The sequence below is a fragment of the Plectropomus leopardus genome, chromosome 3 (assembly GCF_008729295.1).
Source record: "Plectropomus leopardus isolate mb chromosome 3, YSFRI_Pleo_2.0, whole genome shotgun sequence".
In the NCBI taxonomy this organism is placed as follows: domain Eukaryota; kingdom Metazoa; phylum Chordata; class Actinopteri; order Perciformes; family Serranidae; genus Plectropomus; species Plectropomus leopardus.
Genome location: NC_056465.1, coordinates 35,006,745 through 35,031,618, shown reverse-complemented (window position 1 = coordinate 35,031,618; position 24,874 = coordinate 35,006,745). Strand labels below are relative to the sequence as shown.

Below are 24,874 nucleotides of genomic sequence, written 5' to 3'. Positions count from 1 at the left end.
TTAAACAGAGGATATTTTAGTTTGGACACACGACTTTCTAAACCTGCAAAAAGTACAAAAATATTTGACCTTGGGCGCACAACCCGGGCTTTCAAAGTTGCGACCGTACTCACAAAGCCACCCATGTAAAACAGCATCCAAAAATAGCGAGAGATGGTGTGCGTGAGACTTCTGAAATGACCCGTTAGTCTCCCTCAAACTGCTAATCATTTTTTCAGTAAACCAGCTGATATTTGTAGAGTAAACTAAGGAGCCCCTTTAAGCAACAAATAACCATCAACGAGGTGCCTATAAAGGGGACAGCGGCAGACAGTCTCGCTCAGATTCCTTTCCCCTGCCTTCATCCTCGTCTGCCCTCGGGCCGTTTCGTGGAATAAAAGAGGAAACTGATGTATGGCTCCTTTTGAAGTGAATCAAAGAAAACCACAGAGATTGTGACTTCATGTGTGTGTTTTTCTTCGAGCTGTAAGATGCTTTCAGATGGGACTATTTTTTGCCATCGGTGCTTCTTTTGCAGCCTGACTGTAAAAACTCAGTTGGTGTCTTTGATTGTGCTTTTCGGTGAACGCGTACTGGACTATGATAACTTTATTCGTCATTATTATTGCACTTTTCTTTTTACTTTACACTTTGATATGAATGCTTTCGCTGGAGGTAGTGAAAGTGATTTTTGTTGGGACATGCACTAAAGCTTGACTATGCCTGACATTTCCTTTTGGAAAGAAAGATGTGCAGCTGCCAGTGAAAAAGCCTCACTAGTTTCTCTCCAAATGTGCAAATTTGAAACCAATTTCCTGAAAATTAGCAAAAGAAAATGGGAATTGAAGTGTCATTATTTTTTATCTGACTCTCACTTTAGTGTGTAATGTTAATTATTATTATCATTATTATTTTGGGGTTTTTTTAAGATTTGTTTTTAACAACAAATGCTCAGATTACAGTGCAGCTGCAGTTCCAAAAGTTGTCAGGTTTCCATTTATGCATTGGGAATTTAAAACAAAAGTAAAAGTACAAAGATTCTTATTAAAAACAAAAGAAAATATGCAAAAAAAAAGCATTAACAAAGGGATACTATTACTTAAATATATATATATATACAGAGACGATACTAATACTAAACAGTGTGTAGTGTTATCTTATGTATTTTTTTCATTTATTATATATTCAAACTCCTGTTTGTGTAAATTAAAGTTGCTGTCATAGCTTTCTTAAGATGCATGCTGTTAAATCTTTAGGAAGATTCAAAGGTAACTGATGGATAAGTCAAAAAGTCGCGCAGACTTTGTAACCTGGATAAGGAGTTAAAGAAAAACAACTCCCATGACTCTACAGAGCTGTCTGTGACATGGGAAGGCATGTCAGGTGATTTCCTGCTGAAACTGTAACTCATTGCCTTGAGTTAGACTGGATGTTATTAAAGCAAAGGCTGCTATTTGGGAACTGCTTTTATTTTGTAAAGCAACTGGCAAGGCTTGTGATCATTTAAATAAGCACTTAAAACTCTGCTTATTCTGAATTTGGTTTGAATGTGTCCTCATTCACACTGTAATTATCATGTCAAAGTTTCCCGGACAGATGAGCCAAGTTTTTACCCAGATGGTCTTCTGTTAAATTGAATCTGTCTTTGGTAATGGATATAAATCGCTATGAATGACTGTGATTTGGCTGTATTGCATTTTTTTACGTGGTGAACCATCTTTAATTTGAAATGAAAGAGACTGTGCATCCAAAATTGCATACTGTGTGCTACATAGTCAATATCGGTGCTATCGTTCAACATACTTCTATGTAAATAAATGTCAATATGCATCTTTTTGGCAGAACTGAGCTGTAATAACCACATCGCCCTTTTTTCTATCTTGTGTGTGTCATTCTATGTTCCCTCTCTAAATTTGGGCATTTTTGCGGGCGTGTGACCGCAGCAAAGGTGGAACTCGTCATGAGTTCATTTTTTCCTCAGCAGCAGTTTGAAGAGTTTGCGTCGCAGGGTGGATGATTGATCTGTCTATCTGGTCAGAACTGATCAGATCGCATCAAAGCATGAGAGGAGCAGCCGCTGCAGAGGCGATGAAAGCAAACTTTTTTAACCAGGGGCACGTAACGGTGAAGTTACAGTGAATTTGGGCTGCAGTGCCAAAATGCACCAGAATTTCTGGACTTGTTCTAGTGTAAGTAGTGTAATCTGGTCATATGTCGGGGTGTATTGATACAGTTATTGTACTGATGCATCAATTTATATTCTTATGATCATACTACATTTATAGGGAAATGGCAAGTCGTCCCTCTAGCGTGACTTGCATTGATCTAATATAATTTTTCAAGGCATAAATCGAATGTATTGATACGAAGCATTTGCGCCTATTTAGCAAGTCAAAAGTTGTTATGTGGATGTATTTTTTGCACTTGTATAATAAACGTTACTCTGGTTCATTGTGTGCATAGCATCAGCACTTAGCAGCGTCGCTTCAGATAATGGCAGATCAATGCAGGGAAGCACCAGGTCAACAGAGAGGGAGACTTCTAGTACATGTTTGCAGTCAAAGGTTTGGACACATTTTGACTTTAATAAAATGCAGACGTTCCTGATAAAACACAAAATATGCATATATGAGATTTCTAGTCACTGAATCATGGCAAGAATCAAACCAAAGATCCGCACAATGTATTAAAAGCTACCAGTAAGTTTTTTTTTTTGTGCAACGTTTCGATCAAACAGATCTTTGTCAGACATTTTCAAATCATTGAAGATTTACAGGGAACTTTAAACACAGTGTGCAAGCCTTTTGTTTGACTCTTGCCTTGGTTTTATTTTTTAATTTTTTTTTATCCTGCACCTGTAGGAGGCTTTTGGATGTGCGTGCCCTCCACCGTGCATGTTCTAGTCATTAAATCATGTCATAACGTATTGCTATTAATGAGCTCATATCGTTTAAATTTAACGTGTAGTCCTTCTGTTTTGCCAAGTGAGAATCATCTGATGGTAAAAATCTGATGGCAGCAATTATACAAAAACATGAAACTAAACTGCTCATCAGTCGTAAAAATTTTGTCTCACTTGGTGTCTTTTTTTTAATTACAGACCAAAACTTTTCCAAGCTTTTTTTTCTGTCTGATATCTCAGACCTTTACTTTGTACGTTACCCCCTCTCTCTGAATCATTCCTGCGGATTTGTTTGGAGTTTCCAGTTGATAGAGTTTCATGCAGGCCCTCATTTTCTCCTTCCTCGGTTAATGTCGCCAGTGTCTTCCCAGCGAGCGGCTGGAGGGAGTGTTTATCTCCTGAGCGCTCAGGGATGAAGGCTTTAGGAGGTTATAGTGCCGACTGCGCGCACAAGAGGGTCTTTGTTATATCTGTCCTGGACCTTACCACCTGGCCACTGCCACCTTTTGTTCTCCTCTTTCAAAGTCTGCAACGTGATCCACAGCTTGTAAGAGAGCACCGCGTGTCGACTTTAAACTTTATAGAGCCCAAACAGACGAGCTAAGATGCTGCTGTTTTGAGTTGACGTCTGTATTTTAAATGTGTGATTTGATATGTGATGTAACGTAAAAGATATCCATGTCGGTTTCAGTGTCTGAACCAGTGAGAAAAATGCGAGGTGATAAGTGAGTGAGTAATCCTGTGTCCCCTCCCACAGCTGACATAAGAGTCAGTGTGCCCTTGAGCAAGGCACTCGAATAAGAAGGACTGATTGTACTGTGCAGCTCTAATGTGTTGGCACTTCAGGAATGGCAGCCGGGTGTTGAAGTTATGCATGTGGGGAGTTCTTATTATTTCCCCAGAGTCGTTTTTAAGTGTTAGCATCTTGTTTGGCCTCACAAATAGCCTTTTAAAAAACTACGACCAACCTTCAGTTTTTTTCTGTAAAGAGTTATAGTCAGTTTGCATTATACTCATTGTTCAAACATGCAAAACACATATAACAATACGAGTAAATTCACTCTTAATTCAATTTTGATGCAGAAAATGTGTCCGATTCAGTTGGGAAAGATTATCTCCAAGTAATCGAGTGTTTTGTCTCTAATGAGAGATTAGTAAAATTGCACATACTCAGGAACCCAAGACCCAAAAACTTTATTATAACTTTCCTCTTTGCAGATGCTGACTTGTGAAGCAGATTTTATTGTGGCGATACTGGCTGACTCTAATGTAAGAGATGGGGGACAAGTTCAGCCAAGGTTAATATGAGACCTCAGCTGTTTGAGTGGGTAACACAGAGAATTTCATACGAAAAAGACTGATTTTGGCAAATCAAGCGGGTATTTTCTAAAGTTACAGACTGCTGAAGCCTTATATTAGCTTTGGCTGAACCGTCGAATGTATTTTTGTACAGAGTAAACCGTGGATTTAGTTTACTGTTTCTCACAGTGGAGTCAAGTTAATATATAGAGCATGAGGATCGTTGGCCAGAACGGACCGGAGGATTGATTAGAGCGACCATGAACTCTTACAAAGTTTTTGAATATGTAAAATGAAGGGAGTACTTTTTTAAGAAAGACCAAACTTATCCTTTAACCCCTGAGTCCTTAGCAAATAAGTGTGATTTTTTTTAAAAAAACATGGGGAGAAGGCACTGAGCAATTTAAAAAACATAGCCCAAAAATGAGCACCAAATAAGTAAAAGGGTTACAAAAAATTACCTTAAAATAAGCAAAAAATAAATAAAAAATAAAAAATAAAAACAATCAAAAAACATCTGAAAAAGGTTTATGTATTTTTTCTAAACATAATTTAAACATAAAACTATTATAATTATTAAACAGTTTTCTGGACATTTTTAATAATTTTGCAAAAATATCCCCAATTTTTTAAAGTAATTTTATGGTGTTTTCTTTTCACCTTTTACTATTGTCTTGTAATCTGAGGGAATGTTCTTGCCAGGTTGGTCTTTTTTCCCATGTTTTAGAAAAAAAAATTAAAACCAATTTTCTCAGGTTTCCAAGAGTTAAATAGCTTCTGAGAGGCGTCTGAACGCAGCACAAGAAAACTGATGTTGATTTAAGTTTCAAAGGGCTAAAATACTTTCCATATTGGTCCAAGTATTGATGCTAGCTTTGTGTTATTGTGCAGCTCATTTGTTCCTCAGACACGTTTTCTCACAGATGTTTGTGGGCTTGTGATGAATCAGCGTCCTTAAATAACAGTTATTAGTACTGCCTTGTACTTTTAATCATGTCCCTCATTACAGTGTTTGGCTCAGGTTTGTCCTTTCATAGCTGAGTCTGTAACTTAAAGAAGAGGGTATCGTTTTGAATGACTGTTATTCTGTTAGAATTCATGTTTTTATGAGTCTTATTTCCTACACATTTTGAAGCCCAATTATTCAAGCAGTTAAACCATGAAAAGTTATTGAAGGGCCCGTCTTCCTCTTACTTGTCAGTTGCTATGGTGATTTTAAAGGGTTTGTGAAAAGAAACCGTTTCAACCAGCTAGATGTTGCTAGTCAAAGAAAAGGCCAACATTGTTTTGAGTAACTCAAATTAGCGATGCATTGCCCAGGTTTGGGCGTCTTCTCTTAGGGGTCGTTTACACGGCAACTGTTCTTGCATGAAATATTAAGCTTTTGTTGTGACAAAGGTGTTTTTGCAGCCTAAAAATGAAAACTTTTGAAACCGGTTTCCAGAGTGTCATTTTTAGAAACGTCATCCCTTCTGTAAACTGGCAATGCGTGGATCCTGTGAGAACTGTGACGTTTCGGGTGCAGTTTGCGTATGTGCATTACGTTTCAGACAAATAGCCATGCATAAGTAGGGGGACAAAATTTAAAAAAAGATTGTTGGTTCTCGTGTGTCCATTTGCGATCGTCTTCTTGTTAATGTATGGTGTAACATTACAAAGTTACACCGCTGACTGTTGGCCTGGCATGCATACTTTAGAGTTTTCAGTGTACATGAGGAAAGTTTTCCACGATTTTATCATATGAATGCATTTTTTTTTTTTTAAATGCAGGACAAAGACTTTTCCATTTTTAGTAGGGCAGCTCTTGTCTAAGCGTGGCCTTGGTAAGATAAAGACTTTATTGGTCCAGTATTTTATTGATTCAATTATAGATTCCTAATTAGTTTTCTGTGTGAAAAAAAAACGTATTTTCAGCATCAGTGCTCCAGACTGACCACAGCGTAGAAACAGTCTGTCATCAACTGAAATGGATGAAATGAGAAAGAAAAACAAAGCAAATATCAGCAGATCCTGCCTGCATCATGCTGATGTTATTATAATCAGATATCTACCCTCGGTAACGGACGCGCTGCTCAGTGTGGAAGCAGTGGCACTCGTAATAGAGACAGGAATTCCTGGAATTTAAGCTCATATTGCACAAAGAAATGTTGCAGCATTTTGTTGGTGTTTACACTTTTACTTGAAATGATTATTTCACAGACATTAAAGGCAGAACTGTTTTCATCTTTCTTTGTGAAATGAAGCCACGCTTTGGACTGTTTCTTTCTCTCCTCTACGACTCTTTTCCTGTTGTAAGTTTCCAGCACAAAGACTGTGAGAAAAACATGCCGTCGCCTATATAAGCAATGTATAAACTCAGAAGCATACGATTCTGATGGTTTGGACTGTTTAAAACCAGCTCACAATTCCCATCCCTAGCTTTCGTGTGATTTTTTAAAAAAAATATTTGGCAGCAGTATGATCAAGTCACTTTGTTGATATATGATGATGAATTTCACCACATTTTTCATTAAACAGTGTCACATCATGTACTTGTGCATGCCAAGCATAAATAGATGATTCTAAGAGTCTGTTATTATGTCTGCATGTCACTGTGGGCCAAACTATACATCACTGCAGCCTAGTTTTATCCAGACATAGTTGTACACGTTAGTATGCTCATTCAATGAGGGACTTTCTGACCTGATTCATTACAGATAGTTTTCACAGAGGCAGAAAACATTGTAACATTCGAGGTATAGAAACAAGGTTAAGATGCTTGAATCACTTTTTGAGAAGGCCATAGATCAGATTTATATTTAGGTGCATTTAATCAACAAAATTTGGTGTAACTTATTTCATGCAGCATGAAAAATGTGAAAACGGAGGATTTATGACGCGTTGATGTAGATTACATTGTTATTTTATGGTGCTCAAGTGTGCTGGAGTTGAGTGTTTTCAGATCGGTGCAGGTGATACAGCATGTTCTGCCCTGGCTATTGTTAAATCTCTTGACACCAGCAGAGAGAAATGGAAAAGTCCTGCAGGAAATAATCCCCCAAAACACGACACGCTGCCAAGTTATTGTGCTGGAATTCAAAATGAAGATGTTGTTATTTTCCATTTTAAAAAGGACTGTAGAAATGTTTGCATCTGTAGTAGCAGACAGCATGATGGTGTAGTGAGGCAAACATTAACTAACAGGAACCGTGTTTACAGACACACCTTCCTAATGCTGTTTTCCCATTCCAGAGGGCAGAGAGTGAGTCAGTGATGAAACCTCAGGAACCACTTACTCCCTGTCCTCAGTCTGTGTACACTGACACGCTCCTGTTGCCATTCCTGCACATTCCTGTTTTGAAGTTGTTGCAGAGTGGATGGCTACGGTGCTGTGGGAGGGACACACTTGAGTCAGACTCACACTGACCCTCTTTGGGCCTTCATGCCTGGTTGCTTAGTTTAATTGGTATCAAAGCAGTGCAGCCACATGTTGAGACGAGGGAGGTGCAGAGAGTTAAGAAAGGCAATTATTACAGGAATAAACTGTGTGGCTGTTGGTGCTTCTAATATGCACCTACAACACTGGAAAAATACTAATGCAGCACTTGTTTTATGCACAAAAAAAAAATTTTCTCATGTTTTTATCACTTATTTCTTTATAATGGTGTTAATGAGCACTCTCTGCAGCACAATATCTACACGGGGTGGTTTTCAATGGTCAAAATGAAAGGCCTCTCTAAAGGGTCTGTTTACTTGTCTTGCAAAGTTGCAAACTTTATGTTCACACGACAACGGCGTTTTGGGGGTCTGAAAATGCAAACTTTTGAAATCGCTATCCCTGCTGTCGCCGTGTAAACTGGCCATGCACGGGTCCTGTGAGAATGGTGATGTCACAGTCGCACTTCATGCATGCAGGAGGTGTCCTTCTGTGGTGTGTCAATACAAAGTTACACCACCAAATACTGGCCTGGCATGCATACTAAAGCATTTTGGGATGTTTTTTCAAATTGTGTGCTCACAAGAATTGTTTTAACGATGTTGTCATATGAAGGAAAGTCTTCAGTTTTTAGAGCGGCTCTTCTCATTCAAACGTGGCTTAAAATGTGCAGTTCTACTACACTACACAATTGCAAGTTTTTGAGTACATGTCTTGACATGAGCATGTTGACTGTACTAATGTTCACCAAAGCTGCTACCCGATTTCTGAGATTTGGCAGTACATCCAACCAACCTCATAAACACAGACTATGTGTAAACACAGGCTCAGGACCTCTACGTTCAGCTTCTTCACCTGCATGATTGTGTGAGACCTGCCACCCAGCAGCTGATGTAACAGTTGGTCTGGACAAGCAAAGAATTTCGGCACAAACTGTCAAAAACTGTGCAGAGACGCTCATCTCAGTAGCTGGTCTGAGGCGCCACACAACTTCCACCGCCTGGAAGACACGAGGTCAGGTGCTGAGTGCTACTCTTTTGTCCGCTCTGTGCAAACTGTCATGAGTGCAGAGGCTGCAGCTGAGGTTGCAAAGCAACCATAACCAGCATTGTATCCTAGCCCTCTTATCAGAAATCCAGAATGCAGAGCTGCTGTTTTTCCAGGTGTTGAGTGTGTATTAGGCCTGAAATATAGTCTGTGGGTCAGATGTAAAGCACAGGTTATCCCTGCATTAAAATGATCAACTCTCTTCCTGCTATTTAGGGAAGAAAGAATACTGCTGGCTGTGATTGGTTGTTCCTTGTCTCAAAAACAGGTGCTGCGGGCTTCTGCGTTTCATAAAAGTAGGCACTCGGGAATGTGCGCATGATGCGTCAGCGTGGCTCATGAGCGCGTCTTCACTGAAAACAATAGAAATGAGTGTGAAAATAAACTCAGCATGTGTTTGGCCCCTTAGACAATCTTGCAGGTTGAGAAACAGGATGTGGAGGCCGAGTCCTGCATAGGATTACTTGCAGGTATCCGACAGGTGAACCAATAAAAGGTGGTATTTTGTACTCATTTCATTTCCAGGGTCACTTCTGGGTGAAACAGAAAACATGTGGGTTGGATCACAGGTGTTTGGTGATGAATATATATTAAAATTAGATGAAAAAAAACTTGATTCAATATTTCAGTGTTTCAGTGTGCTGACCTCTGCACAAGCTTGAATATAAGCTACGATCAGGTGTGTTACTAACAGGCATGTTAGCTGTGGAGCTGCTCAATATTATGACAATAAGCAAAAAATAGTGATTTAAATTGTATTTCCCAAAATTATCCGTGTTTTGAAATATACTGTCTTAGTTTCACATGTAAGAAATGGCCCAAAAATGATAACTTTGCACCTTTAAATGTGTGTCATCTGATGCTGCATTGTAAAATCACAAAATAAGAGGTAATTTTAAAAAAAAAAATAGTTTACTGAATTCCTCTTCTTAGACTCAAAGCAGAGGAATAATCCCACATACAGAGTGAGGCACAGGAAATCAGTAATAAAAATCACTAAATCACATTAAATGTGAGGTATTTCTCAGTTCTAACCAGATCTGACTTTTTCACTCGACCAACAATTTAAAGTTTTATGTTACAGTACATATTTGGGCAAAATTACTCATAACCCTGTAAAAAAAGTTTTTTTTTTTTTTTTTTTTTAAATTTTAATTTATTTTTTTGCCAGTTTAATTTATTGTAAAATTGATCTTGTGGCATTAAAAAAAGTCTTAAAAAGTATTATATTTAATTTACCTTTAGCTGAAGGAATCCTGTCTTACTATGTGGGCTTGGTTTCGATACTCGTGTATGTAGCACCCGTCCCCTCTCTGCGTTGGTAAACGCCTCAGAGTGTTTTTAATTGAGCCGAATGTGAGAAAGGTCTCTGAGCCGCAGCTCTGAGACAGCCCGAGGGTATTGGGGGAGCCTGGGCACATTCTTCCCCTCTCTTTAAACTGGATACTCACAGACTGATAGACAGACCCCACTCTGCCAGACAGACGCTTTCAGGGACTGATAGCACTGCCTCGGGCCGGGGTTGGGGATTTCACCAGCGCACATTAGACTTGTATGACTTTTGATGCAGCAGGAATGCAAGTTAAAAAAAAACTTTAAGGCTTGTTAATGACAAAGAAACACAACACACAGGACCCCGTCCTGCTCTCTGATGCTCATGTTGATGGCATTTCCTAAAGCTATGCATTCACTAAAGTCTGAATGGTTGTTTTATGCAAGTCCAGTTTTATCTAAGGCATTCCAATCTCTTTCCTCTTAACCCTTCGCCTACCCAATTTTGCTTCCTGGATAGAAAATTGCGGTCATATTTGGATGTTGTCTCACTCGAACGTTTTGAAGTTTTTCACTTGGGCACTAAGAGGTCTCAAGTGCTAACAGATGTGGTTAGTCCATCTCTTTTATTGTGGGGAAACCCCCCTAATCTACGCTGGCAGTTTGAGTGGATATTTTACCATTTTCCTCAGGCTGTGTGAGTGTCTAAATCTACCTCTAAATTAGAAAATGTCTTCTCTTTAATGTCTTCCGTAGTGGTTTTTCCTCTGGATTTCTTAAATATTCAGTAAATTGATGTCATTCATTGTCTCATAAGGTACAATTTTATGTCCTCTATCCTCACGCAGGCCTCGATGCAGAGCTCTACTATGTGCGAGACGATGTGGTGAATCATTATGCTCTCTCCTTCACCCTGCCGGTGCCCAGCGAGACCAACAGCCTTCACTTCTCATGGCATTCCAAGACCAAGGTGAGTCTCCGCATCACGAATTATTGATTAAACACTTTTCTTACGTGCACATACGGTTGGGCGATACATTGGATATGCTCAAGGTATCACGGTGTGTTCCACATGTGATATATAAAATGGCTATATTGCGAACATCAAGTATAAAAAGTCATTTTAGTTTTTATGGTTCTCTTGCTCTCTTCTACAGCTCTCTGCCTCTCACAGACACACACACAAAACAGGGCTTTTGCAGAGCTCCAGACTGCAACTTTTTAGTCACATTTTGCAAGCATGAAGCACTACTGCAATTTGCAAATATTATAAATGTATATGCGCTGGAGAGCTGTTAGTTTGTTTCAAGCCTACAGAGAGTTTATCATCAGTATAATGGCGCTGCGGTCTAACTTAATGAGGTGTGTGTTTGTATCTGCACAGCTCCGATAGTGACTATTTGGCCACATTTTGTGACTACGGAGTACAAATGCAACTCGCAAATATTAGTAATATATGAACTGGAGATCTGTTAGTTCGTTGCCCGCTCGTGGTCAAAGGCCCCGCGGTATCTGTTTAACTGTCTGCTAACATCCCACATCAACACTTTCTGCCGAGACGAGCCTAGTCCTTCAAAATAAAAGCACCATGGGACCCGCTTTGATTTATTTAATTATAACAATACTTTTAAAAATTTCATTATAAAATTACTTTATTTAACTTTCTGAAGACCATATTTTATTAAATGTTATTTTATTAGTAGTGTATTCGGTGTTATTATATAACAGTAACTACTTAATTTACCATGAATGTAACTGCAGTTCATTTAATGGTTTTGTATTTTAGTAGTTAACGTTAATTTAAAGGACATTTAAAAATACTGCGATAGCCCTACATGCACATGCACTTATGGTTTAAGGCAACCCATTTGTTTGACAGCTTTTCTTCATCATTCTGTGTTTATAGGTTGACTACCGGCTTGGCTTCCACATGGAGAACCCTGTTGCCATGAACCAACCGCAGAGCAACATCTCCAGTCAGGGGGAGGTGCCCCGAGTTCCCTCTGGTTGGTCAAATGCTTCACTTTTGTTGTGTCATGAACTCACAGAGCTCCTTCAAGCTCCTCAGTAGGAGACATTAGGCATCAGCGATATCACGGCTTGATGATGGTGTGATTTTTAAATACCGTTTTATATACGGACACTAGTCTTTCTGTTAACTTCATAGTGGAGAGGCTGTTATGAGGATGTTTTGCATTCACTGCACATCAGGAGCCAACCAGAGGTCAGTGTGGTTCAACAAGCAGCTGAGCCGACCGCGAGTAGTGACGAGAACGCAACAGTAGACAGAGAAAAGAGCTAAATTTCAAATCTAACTTGGTGAATTTAGGTATTATTTAGACCAACCCAGAGATGCTGACCAACACGATTTTGGGGAGTTTTATTTTGTGTCTTTTTCTTTCTTTTTGGTAATCCTCTTTTAATTGATTTATGTAAACAATCAAAAACAAAATACACAACCATATGAACATGATAGCCTTTTATCATGTAAAAATGGAAAATAAATAAACAGATAAATAAAGAAAGAAATTAAATGAAAAGATAAAGAAATAAAAGGAAAAATAAAATAGAATGAACAAATAAATAGGTGGGGACAAAAAAAGAAAAAAGGGAGGCAATTAAATAAGTAAAAACAATAAGATTAAAAAGGGTAGAAGATAAGTTGAGAGGCAAACAAAAAAATACGGATGTAAGTATACAATGGATGGCTACTAGTTACACTTCAGTGTTTGTCTGATACAAAGTCAGGTCTGATTTGTAAAACATACACCGTCCATTTTGTCCAGTTTTTTTTTCTGTGGAGTTTAAAGTGTTTTTACGATGAGTTAACAAGGCTGCTAACTAGTCACAACAGGAAGGTTTGTGGTTGTTTTATTTTGTTTAATGAGGAAATATTACATTTTCACAATTCCATCATCCTACTTTTACATCACAGTTTAAAGCCTGCAACTACATATCTTATTCTTTACAATTCACTTAAGTCATACATTTCTAACGTGTTTGTTGGAGCACAGATTTAAGCCAGATATTATGTGTTGCAGGAGACTTGAGTTTCTAAATGACGTGTGTGTTTCTGTCTCTCTCCAGTCTTTAGAGTGGACCTCTTCTGTTCCGGCAAAGTCGATGGAGAGGCTGTTTTAACGGTGCAGCTCAACCTGACCATCCATGCCAACAACTACACAGTGCTCAACTTCAAGAGGAGGAAAATGTGCTACAAAAGTGAGTATCTTAACAGCCTGCACGAGTGTCTGGTCTGAGATATACATCACAAAGGTAGTGCAGCCTTATTGAATGTTCTGATCAGTATCATTATTTCTCTATCCGTGGACATTTTTCAAAGCAGACTTAAGGAGGGAAAACACAGGTGTAATTAATAAATGTAAAGATTGTTGTTCCTGCGGGCTCGCTGCAACAATTTCAGTGTAACTGAGCCATCAGTTATGTAATGAGCAACATGTGCTTTACCTGTATGGAGGATAAAAAATGACATGGGTATCAGAGGTAGATAGATACATAATAAGTATGTAAATAAATACATGAATAGATATATAAAATAGATAACTAGATAAATATGTGAATAAATGCATGAAAAAATATATAACATGGAAATGAATAAATTATTGTGTGAATAAATACAGGGAAAAAAATCAGTAAACAATATGGAAATTTAAAAAATCCATAAATGTATGAATAAATACTGTAATAAATAAGAACAGAAATACATTTTAAAAGAAATAATTGAATAAATAAAAAAGAAAAAAGAATAAGATATAACTAAGGAAATAAATAGATAAAATGCATGAATAAATAAACTAAATAATTAACTAAATTTTCAATTAATAAAAATAAAATAGTATGCATGCATAATAATATAGTATGCCTATAATTATATATATATATATATATATTATATAATATATTTATTTTTTTCTGTGTGAGGTTATAAGGTAGGAGGTCTTAAACTTCAGCTTTAACTTTAAATTTAAGAGCTGTATTTATTTTTTTCGAGTCGTATTGGATTGATCAATAAGAAACTAACTGGAGCATACTGTTATGGTACTTACTAACTTATAATTTTGTTAAAAATAGATTCAACATAGAACATGTATTGAGTGTAGAGTTTGAGGGATTTTCTCACTGTTGTCCGCCCTGTGCGTCAGATACACCACAGAGTTACAGTGGGAGATGTACAGGTTTTTTGTATTTCCTCCTCACTTCTGTGCTATTTTCAACCTGCCTGAAGATAATTACACGTGGCCAAGCGGCTTCTTGCCATATTCCACATGGAAACCAATTTATTCCCATCTTATTTTGAGCATGAGTCAAATTAGCAGCCATAAGAGATTCTTTGTATGCCTGAGTGCTGCTCAGTAATGCAGGCTGGGAAAACATACCTTTCAACAAGTGTTTGTAGCAGAGCACTAACAATGATGTATGCTTGCTGTTTTATAATTGCGCCCCGAGCTTACTGACTTATAGTCATTTCAACCACTGGAACTTTTCAAAGCAAGCCTTTTGAGGAAGCTTAAGTTTAAAATCTATTTCAAGTTTGTGCTCTGGGGCATTTTCACAAAGTCCTGCTTGCAAGATTGTCCTTTACGCTGTACTACACTGTACTAGATGTTGCACATGCATAATTCTTTCTAATCCTGCATTTGTAGTTTTGTTCGTACAAAAACCTATCATTTGTTGTTTTAATTTCTTATAAAGCTGGGGTAGTAAAAAGGTACAAAAAATGTCTTAAGCCCCTCCCACCAGACGACCACAGGCACATGTACGTGCCTCATCCAGTAACCCAGTATTTCCCCATACATTGATTTTTTAAATTTCATTTCAAATGATGTGCCCAGCCCCTTCTTGCACCTCTCTTTCTTTGTTTATCAGACCAAAAACAAGACAAGAATTAGCTGCTAGCTGCCCCACAAACCCTCCGCCTGGCTACGCTGCGTAAGTCTGCCTCGTCGGGCAGAGAGCGAGAAGCAGCTCTGCAGACGGACCCCTCTCAGAGACAAACCCGCTGTCAGCGGCTGCAGCAACCTGAATCCCACAGCTGCTGGTGGCCAGCTGCAGCTGTGTTTTGAACTGTTTAACTGCAGCAACGGAAGGTTTTCTGATACGGCAGGGATGATACGGCACTGGTTGGATTCAGGTTGCTGCAGCCGCTGACAGCGGGTTTGTCTCTGACGCTGTAGGAGGGAACACGGTGATTCAATGCTCCAGTTAATGTTCGATACATGAACTTGAAGCTGCTTCTGTGGGCCTTTGGCTCCGGTTATCAGAAGGCTAAACTATTAGCGACAAACTTAAACATTTTCCCAAATTTGCCTCCTGTTTTATTTAGTTTATTGTCTTCCTTTTTGGGTTTGCTTTGCAGAAAGTACGTAGACATGCACAGTTTAGTCGAGCTAGGGTCGTGGCAGCTCTTCTTTAGTTTCTTCTGTCCTTGTCCCAGTATACGAGCATATCCGACTCCGCCACACGAGGTGGAGATATGCCCTCTTTCAGCCAGTAGCAATAAACCTACATTATTGATACAGTCTATGCTATGGACCCAATCACAGTCACCACTGTTTATTTCATGCCAGTTTTTGTTTCATTATCATGTATTATTTGATTTCAGCGTTTCATACTCCTCTAAATATCAAAGGTATGTGAATGAACTCTGCCTGTTGTCACCAGAGTTAATTAAAATATTTCTCTTTTCTTTTTCCTCTGTGAACAGGAATCGATTCTGACCCAAAGATTCCCATCATCCCCAACAACAACACTCAACGGCCTGAGTGTAAGTACCCAATCTCATCATCCTCTTCTCCTTAACCCTTAAACACCTGGATCGATCGATTTGTAGTGCTGCTTTAGACTTCTTTCACAAGTGCTTAAACCTTTCAACCTCTGCAGATTTGCACCATCTTTTTTTTCAGATTATTTTTTGGGATTTTGCCTTTATTAGTTATAGGACAGTTTAAGAGTGAAAGGGGTGGAGAGAGAGGGGCTGACATGCAGCAGGTTGTTATTGAACCTGCAGAAAATAATGTAAAAGCTAGAGAAAATGTCTTGGGAGAAAATCTATATTTATAATGATCATGATTGCATATTTAAATGTATGCCACAGAATTATTATAATCTTTTAACACTTTCCAGATCATTTCCCTTTTGTTGTTTTTCAATATTTATTTATTTATTTATATTTTTTTACTAAATTTTAGGTAATTTTCTTGGACTTTTTTTTCGTCCACAGTATAAATAAAAAAAATCTTAAAAATAAATACTAAAAAAAAAAAATCTAAAATCTAAAAAAAATTCCAATAATAATAAATACTATGTAGTGCATAGTGTTTCAGTATGAGGAAGTGCAGTGGTAAAAAAAAATAGTTACTAAAGAGCCTTTAAAAGTATAATAGCAGTAGGCAGGAAAGTCTGCATCTTGGTGGAAAGAAATCAAGCCAATTTGCTCAACTTTCAAAGCAGCCCCATGCGTTGTCCATCCTTGGTGCCATCAGCCTGATAAGATGATGGCTATATAAGCACTGAGAAGTCTCTCTGTACAGCAGTGCACATTAGTCAAGCTTTCCATAACGGAGGCATATGAGCTCGAAGAGAGGGATCCATTCTCCGAGTGAAGTGCACTCTGTCACCCCCCCACCCCTCGGAGAGGCTGTCCTCCTCTAGTGCGATTTATTCAGACTCTTTGTGAGCCCACTGCCTCGGTAACAAAGTGCCATTAGTGGGTTGTCTCTCTTCTGCTTGGGTAGGCCCGAGGAACCTGGGGCCCTCGGAGGCTTTTAGAGAGGTGATGAGAAAAGCTCTCAGACACTGGATCCTGGGCACAGCCTCCACTATTTCAGGCCTCCATTAAACCCAAGTGGAGCCCCCAGCGCACTTTTAGTTTCTCCCTCTCTCCCTCATGTCTTTATCTCATTGCCTGACCTCGTGTTTTTGCTCTGCGTCTTTCAGAAGCGCTTCTGTAATAAGGAAGGTATTTTGTGTGCAACGATGCCCCGTTCTCCCAAGTTACTCCTTTGCTGTGTTTTATCGTTAACGTGTATGAACGATAAAAACTGGTCAATTAAACATCAATAAAGTAATGGATGTATAAATTTAGAAATGAAAAAAAAAAATGAATGCTGAAATAAATATGTTAATAAAAATGCAGAAATAAAGAAATAAATGCAGACATTAGGACTTCTTACAATATTAACATACAGACACAGAAGAACAGAAATTAATAAATTGCTGCACAACATGTAAAAAAAATCCTGTTGCCCTATTTTTACCGAGTTTCTCTTTTGCTTTGTCTGATTACTAATGTATATGGAGGACAGAAAATGATGAATAAATGTGTGTTCTATTAATTTTTAAATTAATAGAAAAAATAAATGCTATATTAAAAGTGTAAATAAATAAATGCATAAATAGAGGAATAAATGTGAAGGTAAGGACCTTCCAACTCATTAACCTACAGACAGAAATTTTTGAAACGTGCTGAAATGATGAAATACATTTAAGATTTTTAATTTATGTTTATTTACCAACCTATCTTTATTTTTCTATTTATTTCCATATTTTTCCAACAATTATTATTATTTCCAGTATTTATTTAAAGATGTATTTATTTATTATGCATTTATTTAAGCCTATATTTTTTGTATTTATTTCAGTCTTTATTTATTAATTTATTTACTAATCTCTGTATCCATTCATTTATTCCATTATTTTTTTTATCTTTTTACTAAATCCTGTATTTAATATTATTTATTTTTGAAACTGAAGTCCCTTTTCATCCTCCATATGTTTTAAGTAAACACTGTTCTCTGTTTTAGGATGGTATTTTATGTCCAATGATGCGGCATATGCAAGTCTCTCCTTTGTTGCATCTGATATTTAATGTTTGGTGTGTTTTCTTCCGTAGATGGTGTGAGCACCCCCACCACCTCCACCCAGGTCTTCTATATAAGTGTGAGCGTCTGCTGCATTGTCATCTTTCTCGTGGCCATCATCCTGGCCATCCTGCACCTGCACAGCATGAAAAGAGTGGAGATGGAGGACAGGTTTGTTTCTTTTGTTTGTCCAAACAGACCTGAATGTTTGTATTGTATCATTTAGGCAAAGTACACTCGTTATACTGAAACTGATGAAAACCAGCACACAGATTTACAGCCTTGTATCTTTCACCTGTGGAAGTTATGTTAGTATTTTGTGCAGAGTGCTGCTGTTCAAAGACCAACAGAAATAGGTCATCTATCTCCACAGAGAGGATTATATCAAGTTGAAACGTGCACTTAAGATCTCCTGTTGTTCACTCCTGTAATCTCGTCTCCAGATGGCTGTAGGCAGCTACGCTGGTAATTGATGTGAAATGAGATCAGCAGGGCAGTGTTAACTTTAAATTGTACAAAGATTTCTTTCTTTCTTGCCAAGAAATTCTGTCTGAAGTTATGTTTTAAAATTGAAATTAAGTCGCTGTTTGTGGCTTGATTTAATCAGGATGTCAACTTATGGCCCTTCTTTATTTAAAATTCCTTACTTTTCTGATTAGCATTAGGTCAATAGTCAACTAATTGATCAGTCTACTAATAAATTAGTTGATCAACAGAAAATTAATTCAGTGACTATTCTGAGAATCATTTTTGGGCAAAATCCTAAAAAATCACTGGTTTCAGCTTCTCAAATGTAAAAACATTCTGGGTTTTGTTGTCATTTATGGTTGTAAACTTTATATCTTGGAGTTTTTGACTGTTGATCAGACAAAAATAAAAATCTGAAGATGTTACTTTGGGCTCTGGAAATTTGCAGCATCAGCATTTTTCTGTATTTTCTGACATTTTATGGACAAAACAGCTAATACAGAAACTAAGTGAATGATAAATGAGTAATTAAAATAATCGTTAGTTGCATCTCTAGAATTTGGTTTTAACAATGACGATAAAGTTCTTATGGTATGGTATCGTATTGGTCTTACCTTTAGTGATTAAGTAACTATGTAATAAAGTTAAGATACATTTCTCCCCAAATTCAAAATTACGAACTTTTCCTCTTACGTTTTGATGCGACTTGCTGAGTGTTAGACTGTCAGAGATAACGTTTACCTTATCACAGCGCAGAAGGACGTGTTATGGTTGGCGGATGTAGCTCAACAGAGAAAAAGTAGTTCCTACGTCAGACTGCTCACAACAGGGTCTGTGGATTGTCTTGAGTGACCGGGTCATGATTTCTGGAAAGACATCACTGTTTATTCATTTGTTATCGGACTCTGGACAGGTCGCCAGGCTATCACAGGGCTGACTCACAGACGCAAACAACCACTCAAACTCACATTCACACCCACGACCAATTTAAAGTCACCAATTACATGTATTTGGACTGTTGGAGGAAGATGGAGAAAACCCACGCTTACACGGGGAGAACATCCAAACATCCAAAAAAGGACTTTACAAGCAAACTTATTAATTAGATTTAAAAAATGTTGTTAAAACACAGCTCTTGGTGCCTTTTGATAACTACTCTGTGTTTATCTTCTCTGTGTTTCAGTGTGAGTGACAGTGGGAGCTCACAGGGCCTGTCTCAGCCGTCCACGCAGACCACACAGTACCTGAGGGCGGACACGCCAAACAACGCCGCCCCTGTCACCAGTAAGAAATGAAACACCCTCTCATTACAACATCATTACCCACAGGCAATCAGATTCAGTAACACGATGTAACATCAGTCCAGGTTAGAAGATGGCACCTAGAGTTAAATTCAGTATTATTCAGCCTGCCAGTGTTTTTTTTTCTCTTCTCTTCGCTCCTAATTTATGGTTTGGAGGCTCGACACTTTTGGAACGTCTTGCTCGACAGAAATGACGTATTTTTGACGTTGTTGCGCAACACTTTCTTTCATGCTGCACACCTGGAGAATTTGTAATGTGTGTAACTGATGATGCCATATTTTGTTGCAAAATGTGATTGATAGTGTTACTGTTGTCGCCACAGAAATAGTAGCTTTAAATCCACACGGACTCCGACCGGCTTTCAGCCGTGTGTCAGCAGCAGCAGCTCCTGCACAGTTTAGAGGACAGCGGGCGGCCAAACTGCCTCCATCAGGCTGACTGACAGCAGAAATTTACTGAACAAAAATAGTATTTTTTTTTTTTTTTTTTCTCTGCACGGCAGTTTATGGTACCGAACATACATCAAAACAGACACTTTAATTTCCCCCGAAATATTCAGATATTCCAAAATTGACTCTTTTTTTTTGGGCTGGTTGTACCTTGAATAGCAGTCGGTAGAACAACATAATAGGGTCATTAATCCAATTCCTCCACAAAATCTTGCAGAATTGGGCTTATTTATTTTACCCACTTGGTCCAGAGCTCAATGAACAAACTTTTCTGAAGACAAAGAGAAAGAGTAATCTTTTTCATAACATAAATATCATTCACTGTATCTATCCTCTCCTGTATTGTGGGGGGTTCAGGAAGTAACCAGCACCTTGTTAGGGCTTTTTCGCAAGCAGAAATCAAAATACCAAACAAATATTTATCAGGGTGCTCTTTAAAAAAAAAAAAAAGTTTTTTAAAAAAAGGGTGAAAAATTGCAAGGGCGGATCAATATTGATTATGCCCATACCAAATGAGGGGAATCTGCTGCTCACAGACAGACTGGGAGTTAATCCGTCACTAAATATACGGTTAATAAGGTTAACAGACATACAGCGAATCATTCTTTTACTCTTTCTAAATGCAACAGAAATAGACCCGGGTGCTAAAAAAAACATAGGAGGTGTCTGTTTACCATGGAGACGACTGAAACTTCTCGCTGAAACATAAATTGAAAACATGGTGCTGCTCTTTAATTTCTGTCTAGTGACACTCTTCAAAAGCGTTAAGGCCATAAGTCGACATTCACGCTGGCATCTGCAAGTGTGCATGCTTTTCCAAATGCAATAACCGACTGTGAATGACCTAATTAGCTTAACTCGTGTCATAAGGTTGTAATGAAGAGCAGAGATCCTGCAGCGATGTTCTGTCTTTATGTAGCTATTACCCTCCTGACCCCTCACTGTCTGAGCGATGTGTACATGTCCGCAGCGAGTGCTTTGCGTCAGGCCGACTGTTAAGAAAAGCGAAAGCAGTCTTTTTTTCACTAGGATTGATGTAAATATAGAAAGTGGTGGGAAACATAGACGCACAGTAACAAAGTTATAGACTAAATCTCAGCATGCTTACCTACCTCAGTGGATTATAGACTGATTCTCAGCTCTGGCACATTTGCTGCAGTCGCTGTGTTCGTTGTTGTTGGTGTTAGATGGCAGCGTGATTACTCACCCAGCCTTTGATCACTCGGCTGGCTCCCACTCTAATTATGGAGAAGTCTGTAATGTTTTAGTGGAAATAATCTGGCGTGCTTTGCAATATAAACACTGTACAGATCAATTTCGGTTTATCATGTGGATTTGACCTTTAAATTACAGGGTGAACAAAATAATTTAGGTTTGCCATACTGAAAGCATCATAATGTTTACTACAGCAGCCCTTTGACTTTGAGTCAGCAGGCTCTTTTCCGCCTCATATCTATTAGTGCAGTTTATGGAGGAAGAAAAATGAGTTAATAATCAGTCAACATATAGATATATCAATTAATACAGGAGTAAATAAATAAAAATATTAATTAATATGAAAGTAATTGAATAAATACTGAAATGATTAATAAAATGCCAAAATAAATACAGGAATAAATAAAAATCCATAATTTAATCTGACATAAATATATCAAATATATTTTATTCCTACATCTTTCTGTCTTTATCTCTAATTAGGTATGGGGTCCTAACCTTTGCATTTGTTTCTTTATGCATTTTCTTAGTTCCTAACTTTGTGCCTGTTTCATACTTACATACTTACTTGTGGCCTGTTAGAGCCTGTTATGTGCCAGCATTAAACAGATTTCAATAGTCAGTTACAGTAGTCAGCTCCAAATTGATTGAATGAATAGTTCATTGATTCACCTGTCAGTCAATCAATCAATCAAACTTTAATTGTATTGCACCTTTCATTCACGCTTTAGCAGTTCAAAGTGCCTCACAGAAGGTACTGACAAGCAGATAATAGGACAGATGATGTGTAGACCATGAAATAAAAAGAGAAAAATTAACAATTTAAGACCAATGTACAAGAGATGATAAAAATGTTGATGCAATATATTAGATATAAAAGCTATATTAACAGTAATAGTAACTAAACAGTGAGATGAGAAATAGATTGGACACCGGCGGAGAATGAGAGCGGAGCGGACATTCGGAGACACCAGCGGAGAACAAGAGTGGAGTGGACAGTTGGAGACACCGGTGGAGACACTGGCGGAAATTGAGAGCGGAGCGAACATCGACAGAGACACGGGTGGAGAAAGAGAGCGGAGCGGACACCAGCGTAAAATGAGAGCAGAGCGGACATTCTGAGACATTGGCGGCGATATCGGCGGGGACACTGGTGAAGAATGAGAGCGGAGCGGACAACGGTGGAGGATGAGAGCGAAGCGGACACCTGCAGAGACACCGGCAGAGGATGAGACTGGACCGGACACCAGCGGAGAAAGAGAGCAGAGCGAACATTTGGAAACAACGGTGGAGAATGAGAGTTGAGCGGACATTCGGATACACCGGCGGAGAATGAGAGTGGAGCAGACATTCGGAAACATCGGCAGAGATACCAGCAGGGACACTGGCGGAGGATGAGAGCAGAGCGGACACAGGCGGAGAAAGAGAGAGGAGCGGACATTATTTTTTATAATCATTTTAATAAAATTTGATGTGTGTTATAATGATAATAATATAATAATAATGAAAATAATAATAACAGCCTAATAATATACAACATTAAAACAATAAAGTTTGTAGTCATCATGATTTAAATCTTGTCTATAAAACATGACTGATCAAAGGCCTGGCTGATCACCAGCAGGTAGGTTTAGTCCGTGTGTATGATCTTTCATTGCCCTCTTGTGGAAACAAACCCACATCTCACCTCCTGTTTGCCCTCTTGCCTTTTTCTTTATATCTTATTCTTTGCTGAACGTGATTATCTGCACCACCATCCACCTTTTTTATTTTTTTGTAATAAACTTGACGGCCAGGTTTATTCAACTTGCAAGCATGCCTTGTTTGATCAGTGTTTTGTGTATGAGCTGAAAATGTACAACCACAGTATGCATCTCTTCACTCAAGTCTCGTAATTTGAGTGAGCTCTCCATTAAATCACCTCTTTCTCACTTCCCCTCTCCTCTTGTCATCAGACAATCACCCTGGTTCTGCACCCATTCTCCAGCTTGCTGCCTCCTCCTTCCAAAACCCCGGTGTCCCCCCTCATGAAACCAAAAGTAAGTTCCAGTGAAGCTCCTGAGATGCTGTTTTGTCGCTGGTGCACTGTAATAATGACATCAACACATTAGCCATGTTTTGTCCGTAGTTTTGTATCTTGGATAGATAGATACTGCACATGGTTGCATATCTGTACCTTCATGACCTGTTTCTAGTGAGAGTGTTGTGAGCAGTTTAGTAAAAATTACATCCTTTAAAGAAATGTAAAGTTATAGAGTTTGTTCAAGCTTCAAAATCACAGCCGCTACATCTCACCTGCTTTATACTATCATTTTCTGTCATTTTTGTTTGGCAGCTTGTTGTTTAACAGCATTTTTCGGTATTTGAAATTCAGTGGAAAAGTTTAAAAAAAAAAAAAAAAAAAGGCCCTGTCAGTAAGTGCTGAAACAATATTTTATTAATCAATTGCTAATCCATAAAAATTATTTTTATTATTGGTTAATTTTTACATCATTTTTTGGGATGCAGGCATTAAGCCATTAGAATCTGCTGCTTTTCTCAGTTAAATCATTGTAGATTTAATGTGTTTGTGTTAGAGATGTTACCTTGGCTCTGAGCACTTGTGATAAGCCTTTTTTAAAATGTATTTATTTATTTAAATTATATTTAAGCACATACAGTATTTTATAAATAAACATAGCACGGAGTGTGTGGTGCAATTATGTAGTGTGAGTGAGGCTGGTATTATAATTCAGACTCCCATTGCACTTTTTCCACTGTAAATATATGTAGGACGAAAAATGACGAATGAAGCGTCAATAACTAAATTGATAAATGTTACAGTAATAAATAGATAATTATGAATAAACAAGAAGGAGAAGAATCAAGTGCTGCTATAAATACAGAAATAAATATATGCATAATTTAAGATATAAATGCAGTTTAAGACCTCATACCTCATCAACATGAAGACATAAATAAATAAATGTAGTTGTAGAAAAATGAAAAAAAAAACTAAATAAAAAAGTATTTATTTTTACATGTCCGGTCAGCCATTTATATTTTTATTTATGCATTTATCTATTTATTCTCATATTTATTTCATCATTCTGTTTATTTGAATTGTTTATTTTTCAACATTCAGTTTATTCATAGTTTATTTTTTAAATTTATTGTGCATTTATTTATACAGCCATACATACATACTTAAGTCAGTATTTGTCCTCCATAGTAAAAGAGTGTTCTTGCTACAAAGTATTAGTACTGCATAGTGTAAAACCAACCACAGTAGAGAAGAATGTGCTACATATATATACTGTGTTATGCCCGTATATGTGCCATTACTCCTGTTGATATTCCTTTTTATTGTTTTTAATTGTTATACCTAAACTTTAGTACTCTGGTGTATTGTGCAGTTTTTTTAAAATGAAGGTATTCATTGTCCTCCACTGTTGAAAATAGTTTGACCTCTAGAGGGCAGCATTGATCTGTACTGTGTTTTAGTGCTCAGTTCACAGTCCTCACACAACAGCAGAGATTTAAAAGTTTAATCAAAGCACCTTATAAACCCCAGATTGGATCCGTTTTTGAGATTTAAGTCTCAGCTTCTCTCCTCTGCTTCAAGTATCAGACAAGAACAAGAGGAAGCTCTTGTTTCCTGGAGGCAG

At 37.9% G+C, this 24,874-nt stretch overlaps 1 protein-coding gene across 1 annotated transcript in view; it reads left to right on the top strand.

Annotated features, from left to right (window-relative positions):
• ryk (receptor like tyrosine kinase) overlaps window positions 1-24,874 on the top strand; it is a 58,864-nt gene that overhangs the window by 11,547 nt on the left and 22,443 nt on the right. The window contains 7 exon segments of the mRNA XM_042483705.1: window positions 10,763-10,884; window positions 11,821-11,920; window positions 13,002-13,133; window positions 15,637-15,696; window positions 17,824-17,962; window positions 19,443-19,543; window positions 23,183-23,266. Of these exon segments, the coding sequence (XP_042339639.1) occupies window positions 10,763-10,884; window positions 11,821-11,920; window positions 13,002-13,133; window positions 15,637-15,696; window positions 17,824-17,962; window positions 19,443-19,543; window positions 23,183-23,266 (738 nt within the window).